Source organism: Hyposmocoma kahamanoa, unplaced genomic scaffold (genome assembly GCF_003589595.1).
Source record: "Hyposmocoma kahamanoa isolate Upper Pololo Valley unplaced genomic scaffold, ASM358959v1 86, whole genome shotgun sequence".
NCBI classification, from domain to species: domain Eukaryota; kingdom Metazoa; phylum Arthropoda; class Insecta; order Lepidoptera; family Cosmopterigidae; genus Hyposmocoma; species Hyposmocoma kahamanoa.
Genome location: NW_020654289.1, coordinates 2,882,706 through 2,892,682, shown reverse-complemented (window position 1 = coordinate 2,892,682; position 9,977 = coordinate 2,882,706). Strand labels below are relative to the sequence as shown.

At 36.4% G+C, this 9,977-nt stretch overlaps 1 protein-coding gene across 1 annotated transcript; it reads right to left on the bottom strand.

Annotated features, from left to right (window-relative positions):
- Positions 1-4,946: 4,946 nt before the first annotated feature.
- Positions 4,947-6,230, bottom strand: LOC113234657. Its single transcript, XM_026470062.1, has one exon. It carries the CDS (start codon positions 6,157-6,159, stop codon positions 4,993-4,995), a length of 1,167 nt encoding a protein of 388 aa, XP_026325847.1. The 5' UTR covers positions 6,160-6,230; the 3' UTR covers positions 4,947-4,992.
- Between the last annotated feature and the right edge of the window lie 3,747 nt (positions 6,231-9,977).

Here is a 9,977-nt window from a genome sequence, read left to right as displayed (position 1 = left end):
AAAAATTCCTTCGATCCGGTCGGATTCAAACCGACGTCTTCTTGCATACCGTGGCAGACGCTATACCAACTAAGCCACGGAACGAACCAACGGACCTCACGAATTTTTCTATGTGCTTGCGTCGTGTCTTTGTACTTGGTCTTTCAACGACTTTTTAGTCGAAGGAATTTTTTCTGAGTGTTTTTTCTGAGTGTTCGATCTTTGTATTAATAATTATAACAAACTTTGATTTTACTTCGTATTTATTTTCCAAATTCAAAATTCCATTTATTTGCCACACACACAAAAAAAACAATAAAACTTCAAAGTGAAAAATCTTACTTACATGTAGTAAATGGTAACTAAAATACAATACATCGACTATGGCTACAATTGTGTGGCGAGGATCCTGACCACAGCATATGCTAGCAAACTTGATTTGCTCAGAGCTTTCGGAATCCATGGTCGTTAGCAAAAAGCAAGACTGATGCTACGGGAGACGGAGAGGGAGTCTAATTGTACGTTGCGGTTGCCAGTGGGAGAAATTAGCAATTTCAGATAACCGGTACAAACTTGCAAGTTTCTAATTGTAGCAATTGACAATTAATTTAATCACAGATTTCGGCAATCAAACACTGTTGTCGGTCACAGGAACTTGCGATAGAAATGGCTACGTCTGCACAATTTCATGAAATTATACATATAGAAAACGTCATAAACAGATACTTGCGAGTTGTCATTTGCCGAAACTCGAGGATCAAAATTGCTCCGTCTGCGCCGGCCTAATTCGTTTCTCTAGCCTCGTAAGGCCCAACGGCTTATATTTAGGTCCTCAAGTCACTTGTAGTTCAGACCCAACATATCTTCTAATTTCGTCGGATAACGACCCGGCGTCATAAATCTAGGACACAATTTTTAAAGTTGTTTATTTGTAGTTCCGGACTGCCAAGCCTCAAAATATTTTTTTAATACCATGAAACGAAACAACACTATTGTCGTGATTTGTTTATTTTGACGTTTAGAAAAAGAATTACTTGTCATTTTTCAAGTGTCAGCTACGAAAATGGCGAGGTCAGAAGATCGACGTAAGTAAATCCTTTTTTATTTTTATGATCATTACGTTTCACATTGTAAATTATATTGTAAATGTAAGTTTACGTATATAATTATCATATTGTTCAAAAATTACGTAGCAATATTATGTCACAGAAGCACAAAATGTTCGAAAAGTTTTATGTCATAATTTTAGGATCATGGGTTTTTAGTGTTAAAAGTGGATTTTCCTTCGCGGGACATTGGGCATTTTTTCAGTATTTTTCTATTATTTTCAGATCTCAGCGAGAAAGAGATAGAAGCAGAAATCAATCTGGACCTGGACCTGTCAGAGTTCGAGGATTTTGACGATGCCGAAGATTGAGAACCTTCACTACTTTCTTTATAATTATTTTTCTTTGTATTTAACATTTAAAAAGAAGGGAATTAACTAAAATTTTGTTTGTCTACATTGCGTTTTATTTAAGAAGGATACATAAACTATGTAAAGAATAGAAATGTTATGAATTTGATATCAGCAATCCTAAAAAAAAATAAAAGTAATCATTAACTTTTTACAAATTGTAAAACTGATCAAGCAATTCATTACATAGTGTGCTTCTCCATTTAATTTTTAGGATTTTTAATAGTAAGACCAAAATAAACTTATCATTTTTTATTCATTTTTGCACTTATGAACAATGAAGTAATACAATTTTGTTATTTAATAACGCATTTTGTGATAAATATTTGATTTCAAAGAGTTCATAAACTTATAAAAGTTCTTGGGAAACAATTGAATACCCATTTTTGAGGTGATTTTAATGTTATGATGCCAAAGCATATTTAAGTTGTTGTTGGGTTTTTTATTTTGCAATTATAGTCAAAAAATCAGAAAATAAAAGAAACCCCCTCTATTTTTATTCAAAATTTTAATACAGGTGATGTTTTAGAAAATAGGCGATTTTTAATTATTTTTTTCGCTAGTAATATGATTTATTGCCTTGAATTTAATTTTAAGTTACTTTATTTATTTTTGCGTATTTGTGCATATAAAAATACATATAGTTTAGTAAGTAATAACCCCAATTAACTCGCTATAGTCGATTTTACTTTTCATGACTTTTACTAAAAAAAGACCCATTGTCCTAAAAGTAGGTCATGTCTTTTTCAAATATTTTGTACATTAATAGTTAACTACTTATATATAGTTCATGCCAAAAAATATTAAAAATAAAACTACCTTCTTTATAATGATATTTTCTCACACCAAATGTCTGGGCCTCTACTATACCTACCTATATTTAGCACTCTGGGTTGTAATTAATAGAAGGTTGAAAATAGCTTGGGCCTTACGAGGCTAGAGATGTCACCCAGCCCATTCTGGCTTAAGAAGCGCATACAAAATACTAAGCACCTGTTCTTTTTACTCCAATGAAAATAGGCCTATATTACCGGCACATTTTCACAAAATGAATTCATTGCAAGCTGTAAGTACAGAGTTTTGAGTTAGAAACATTTACAGCTCACGGGTGCAAGCGAGAAAGATATATGGCTGATGATTACGTCCACTGGTACATTTTAGGTCAGAGTTCATGAGCCCAAATTTAAAGTTGAAAAGGTGACACCGGAAAAGAAACTTTTTTAAATAGCCAGATTGTTTGTTTATTTTGCAATTATCGGCTTCCTGGATGTTCGTATTATGAATTTATAGACTTTAAAACTCGTGATTTCCAACACCCGCTGCACAAAGCGGGTACCTAGTTCTATTGACCGTGTATGTGCATGTCTATACATAAGTCTGGCTATGGCATTGTGATTCCCATACGATGACTTATTTGAAAACTGTTTTTTTTTTAATTTGAAGGCGATTGAATCGGAATGGTTCCCAGCTGTACTTAATGAACATCTGTTTAGCTGTTTAAAAATCATCATATATTTTTTTCTTGTAATGTGATGATCTCTGCCATATAATAGATTTTTTTTATAAGTAAAATATTTATTCGAAATTACTAAAAAGTTCATTATTAGGGTTAGTACAGGTTGTGCGATCTATTCGTGTGCTGTCCGCGCGCCTCTCGCGCCCCTCTCGCCTCATGCAGCATGCGTGCAGCGCGCGCGCAGCGCACATGCAGCACGTTCGCGGCGCATTCGTCAACGGCGTACTCTAATGCGTAAAAATTTGACGAATGCGCCGCCTGACATTTTTAAATTATTAATTAAAGTTTTATTGATTAGATCTAGTCATTAATTAATTGCCTATTATTAATCAGTAGTATTACTGCCGCGATAGCCTAATAATTTGACTTGCCGCCCCTCAAGCAGAAACCGTCGACTTAAATCCGTCTCCTCTGAGTTTTTCGAAATTTATACAAAATCTTATTTGAAATTTACCATGAACTTTACGGTGAAGCAAAAGGGATGTGAAACCGCTCGGAAAACGTGTGAAATCCCCAACCTGCATTGGAGATCCATACCCAGCAGTGGAACGCATAAATAGGATGATGATGATACTATATATCTTATCAGTCGTTATATGTGGAACCGAACATGTTTTGCAATGCTGCGTACCTTCCAAATCACCATGCTTATTCAAATATCTAATCTTTATCACTACCACATACCCACCGTCACTGCTACATCTATGGTAATTGCATTCTACCTATCGAAGGCATTGTGTCTTCAGATTTGCAACGACAAAGGAAGGAATTTATGCTTTCTATGCGCCTTTTGTATGGAGATGCATTATGGGGTGCCCCAGAGAGGCATTTTGTTAGCGTCAGTAAAGCAGGTATTTATAGTATCTTGTAAATAGCCGTCGTGGCTTGTGATGTATTAAGTAGCTTTCTGTCGTAGCAAGCAGTAATGTTAGTATTACTGCGTTTCGGTTATGAAGGGTAAGAATGCTGGTGAAGTTACAGGCTTTCACAACATTTGCAAAAACGGGTCAAGTTCCCAACTCTAAGGGTGCGTACAAATCTGGCAGAATGTGCTGCGAACGCGCTCCACGCGCTGTTGCATGCATGCAGTTAAGTACATGTAGGTCCAATAAAAATACGGCACGACGAACAGACCACATGTTTGCAGCTCGCGAGCCTTTCACCAACAGGTGCAAGTCAGGGCGTTGGAACTTATCGCGTCATATCTCAACGATAGAATTCAGATAGTAGACATAAATGGAGTGGCTTCTTTGGGTTCTCCAGTAAAAATGGGTGTTCCGAAAGGGCTCAATACTTGGACCTTTCTTGTTTCTTATTTACATTAATGATCTGCCATTCTTTGTTAAGGACCATTGCGAAATAGTATTTTTTGCTGACGGCACATCATTGATTTTTAAAACACACAGACGTGACGTTAACTATGACCACCTTACTGGTTATTGGTTTAATGCTAACAATTTATTGCTTAATGCCAAGAAGGCAAAGTATGATAAATTTGAATTACCTAACGTAGTTAGTCTAACTAGTCACTTTGTCTAACTAGTCCATTGACTAGTCCAAACAGAAATAAGCGAAGAAAAGTTAGACCTTGTTAGTAAAACAGTCTTCTTGGGAGTCACCTTAGATTGTAAACTTCAATGGTTTCCACATATATCTTCTCTGGATAGCAGATTAAGCTCCGCTGCATGCACAGCCCGCAGAATATGTGAGCTTACCGATGTTAGTACTGCTAGGCTAGTTTACATTAGTTACTTCCATAGTATAATGCCCTACAGGATTCTCATGTGGCTCAAAACGGCAGGCATTCAAACCATATTTGTATTGCAAAAACGAGCGATTCGTTCTGTGTACCATTTAGGTTCTCGGGTTTCTCTCAGAGAAAAGTTTAAGGAAACTTTTTTATTTTTTTTATTTATTTATTTATTTATTCATTTATTTCAGGCAACTAAGGCCCATATAACAAATACCTTACAGACTAACATACATATTATTATTATTATTGATACATACCTTACAAACTAACATACATATAAAATATTAACTATTTACACGAATTACTATTCGGCGACGTGCGACGCAAACAAGTGTCATGTATCGTTCCTCTGAACCGCCGGAACCTGACACCCTTCGGCCAAAACTCTACCTGCATGAAGGTCGACAGATGGGCCGTTGGGACCCTCACCACAAACGAATTAAAGTTAACGTTGTGGCGAGACTCCAAACGTTCGACCCTCAGGGTGAATTGGGCTTTCAACCGGATATACTCCACTATATCCTCAGACTTCGTGGAGTAATGCAGTCGAGACAGGTACAACTGCGTCGTCGGTATGGCCGCACGAAGCAAGAAGTTCTGTCCCGTTAGAGCTGTGCCACATAGATTTCGGCTGGTGGGTTTCTTTCTTCTCTTCTCCACCTTTGTGAAGCCGTCCTCGTCGCACCTGTCGGTCTGCCTCTGAGATTTGGCACCTGCGATTCCAGAGACAGGCATTCGGGGTTTACTACCGCCCTTTGCAGTTTTCCGCAACTCGGGTTTTGAAGTCGCGGTTCCGCTGCTAATAGTCGCGGCAACAGCGGCGTATGCACGCCCGGGCGATGACGTGCATACGGGTGACGTAACCTCCGAGGCGGAGGGGCGGGCAGGGGGGCACGGTGCATTGACAACAGCAATGACCGGCGACATACGAGCCGACTCAATACTGCCGACGGATGCTTTTCGCGCCCCGCGACGCGTGTTGACGTAGGAGACTGTCGGTGACCTACATACCGAAGCGGGGTTGCGTAACAACGCAACTTCGGCACGTAGCTCACTTATGGAGTTATCCGACGCCTCCAATTTTGACTGAACTTCAGCCAAACTCGACTTCAAGGACGTGATGTCCTTTAACAGCCTGGTGACGTCGACGTGGTCAAAGGTGACCGGAGGCAACTTGTGCAGCTCCTTCGCCACGAAAGTAGGCACGTCGTCCGGATCGGTATTCTTCAAGAATGCAGTAACATCCTGGACACTCTTCAAGCCTCCATCCCTCCGACGAGATGGCATCTGCTGCGCTTTGCCGCAGCTCTGGAACAGCAGCATCTTGCCACTGCAAATCTCATCTTCGTTGAAATTAGATTTGCAGATCTGCTCGATGCTGACTTCATCCATTGTGTCGATGGCATTCTGCACGAATGCCAGAAACTCATTGACAATGAGTTGTTGGGAACACATTGTCACTTACGTACATGCAGCAGCCTAAGCCGCGCAAAATCGCGAATTAAAATAATTCTCACAAAGTAGTGCAGCGCGTCCGTTTCCGATCGCACATTGAACACGACTCCCACTGGTATCATGACTGTGGCATCACAGAACATTTACTCAAATATTTTATATGCTCGTAAAAATATACATAATTTCAATAAGAAAGAAGATATTCATAATATTAACCTTAGAGCTAAGTCCAAAATCATGGTACCACGATTTCGTTTAATCAAGGTAAACAACTGTTTTATGGGGAACTATATACGTTTTAGCAATAAAATTCCGGAACATATATTAAGATTACCGTTTCCTAAAATTAAAAACTACACTAAAAATATTTTTTTTTATTAATAATAATATTAAGACTAAGTGTTAGATAAAAATGAATGGACAGACGACATGACTCTCGATTCCACGCTAATTTGATTCAATGCATAGTCCATAGCATTTAAGTTTATTTGAGAAAGAGCAATCCGTAGAGTTTCTTACTCGTTCTTCTCAATGAAGTCTGCGTAGTGAACGAGCAGTAGCTTAAATATGACGTTTTCAAGTGTAAATTTATTTTACCTATGGACTAAGTGATTCTTTGACTTTGAATTTGATTTACGGCGCATTCATCGCCTTAGTTAATTAGAGGAGACTGGAGCCTTGCCAATTTTAAGTCTCAGGGTGACGATCGCTGTGAGTTTGCCCCTCAGATTTTTGCGATTTAAAATTCTAACTTTCGTTGCAGCTGTTATGGTTAAGCGAGTCAGTTCCCGCCAAGCACACGACGATCTATATTGAAAGACAAATGTTTATGTACTATTTTCGGAGAGTCTTAAAAATATCTGCGTTGTTGATAAATATTTCAAAATAGCTTGACGAAATTTATGAAAAGCGAATTGGTACTAAAAAGTTTTTTGGTGTTTACCATCGAGTATATAACCAGAAATAGAGACGAAATAGGGGGCGTATATTCCCGGTAACTCATCAGTGATACATCACTTATAAATATCAAATCTCGTTTGCACTGAAATATAGACAGTGCCAACAACTGACCTGTGTGTACGTCTCCGTATATTCCAAATATATTCTGTATTTATTGTAATAAAGAAAATCATTCTAACAATGGCGTGCTGCTCCATTCGGTTGTGTGAGGAAAAACAGCAAAACATCTAATTACAAAACAAATGGAATCACATTTCATCGGTAATTAAATATGAAATATATAATTTTGCAATTTTCGTCCATTGAAGTAAAACAATTGACGACACCTGTTAATTGTTTCGAATTCGGGCTGGCCAATCGGAGCGCAGTTGTCACAGTAATGATATGGCAGAATAATTTTCAAACAAATTAAGTGACATTTCGTCTCTATTTCTGGTTATATACTCGGTGGTTTTTATCTAAACACTAACACTCAAATAAATATTGTTCGTTACAGTTCTTCAGTATATTAGAACCCTAGTGAGATGCCTATGAGTGGGTGCGAAGAAAAATTTTTTTTTGTAACATAGCTTCTTTTGTAAGTTTGGTTTTGATAATTACTCCACCTATTCATAATGATAGTTAAAATATTACATGTACCAATATGTATATTGTAATTATGTTATCAAGTCAGTAAATAAAAATCGTGTAAATGTAAACATATAAAATTACATTTAAAGTGCCTTATTATAATAGAAAAAAACTACCCTCAATAATAATGTGACGTAACTGAAAAATATTTTTAGGGAAAATGACAAAATAGTTTAAAAAAGTACACCTATACCACACCTGTATAACCAGTGGCAGATAATCAATCATGGGTCGTTTTCAGATAACCTCCAAAAATGTGTCCCTTTCAATAACTTTTATTGTAATATATGAGTGCTAAGCATTATTTATTTAATATGATTGCTTGCTTACTTAGTCTGTGTTCACATAAAAAGACTACTATACTACGTCACAGTAATAAATAAAAATTAAAAAAGTGGGCAATTTCTCATTCATGGGAGCCGGTTCCACGTCGCCCTAAGTTTAAGAAAAAAAATTAAACACTCGTTGAAATCGCAATATTTCCCATTGAGAATAAACTCTAATAACTTTCACGTGGAATGAATACCGTAACTTTCCAATTTATTATAAACAAACATGTTATCTTGGTAATACAAAATGTGTTTCAATTTTTCTTATCATTAGTGTCACTTCAACTAAAAGCCTCCTAATAACAAAAGTTAATACCGCATCACCTTCACCCTTCCCATACGTGAGAAGGGGCTCCTGTCGAATTGGAATGTACACAGTGAAGTAACCTGTGCATCTCCGTTTTAGCAAATAATCGACATAAATACCAATGTCAGCGCTAGTGACTAAATCGTTCTCATTTATGTAAAGCAATCTATCTAAATAAGTATTAAGTAATAGTTTTATAAACTTTATTGTACATCAATCAGACAAAGGAACTTTAAAATCCATGCACTTTTACAACGGTCCAGCATATTTTACACACTTGAAAAAATGTATCCAAATATCATTATTGTCGCTCTCATTTTTGTCTACTTTTAAGTCAAATAGTTACTTTAAGCCAAACATTTACTTGAAATATAACAATTAGATGTTGATAGTGGTGGTGATGACGATGGTGACGACGATGATGGTGGTGATGATGATGGTGGTGATGATGTTGGTGGTGGTGATGATGATATATTGATGTACAACAAAGTTTATATGAGACTAACAAAATACTTCTTTAGATTTACTTATTAATTACATATAGATAGATAGATGGTCTTACACGGATGAGAAGAATTTTGATACAAGAAGTTATATTAAAATATTTGTTACATGTTAAATGATGTTAAATGTTCTTTTTTGAACGATAAAATGTGTGTTGTAATAATAATTTCTCATTACTGTGCCGTCTTTCTCATATATGATTATGAGAAAATCGTTCGTGTTACTGCCATCTCATTCGTGTGACCTAAAATATCGTTTTTTGTTGTATTTAACTTAAATATTTCTGTGATTTTATACTTATTGACATTGCTTGAAATTATTTGTACGTTTAAAACCTTAAAACCAAAAGAAAAAAGGGTTTCACAAAAATAACTCAAAAAGTGCCATTGAAATTCGAAAAGTGAAATTCGCCCTCATATAACTATGCCAAATATGATAAAATTCATTTTGATATGAAAAACAAAATATTACATTTATTTTGTTTGTATTTTTTTAAATATTTTAGCAAGTTCCCAAACATTTTATTTTTCGAATTACTTCAATTTACTATTGTGGGTATCAAAACAGATAATTATATACAAGGTGAACAATATAAGTACAAGATGATTTGGTAAATGAAGATAGAATGAAATTAGCTGAATGATATTAAGAACCAACCTATGGCGTCCTGATGCCCGGTGGAGTCCGTGTGTGTCGTCTACGCAGATCTATTTTTTGCTGTCTTAAGCTTCGTGAGGTTGAGCCAGTGCTTTAGGATACAGCGTTGTACCTACAGTGGATTTGTAGAAACAGGGGTATACAGAATGAAATTTAAATAATCGAGGAAATAGAAATTAAATATTAACTTCATATGTTTCCTTTTCTTACGATGGGGTTAGAAGTCAGCAACAGAATGTACATAGACTTTCACAGCAAAATAAATGTTACAACCACCCGGGAGTTTGCTTTTTGCAAAAACTGTTCGTTTTGATCAATCAATCAATCAGTAATCAATTACTGCAATAACTTAGCTCAGATTAATAAAATTTCACCCTGCATAATAACACCCAGTGTCGTCGTGGGTACATAGCTGAAGTACTCGTAATATC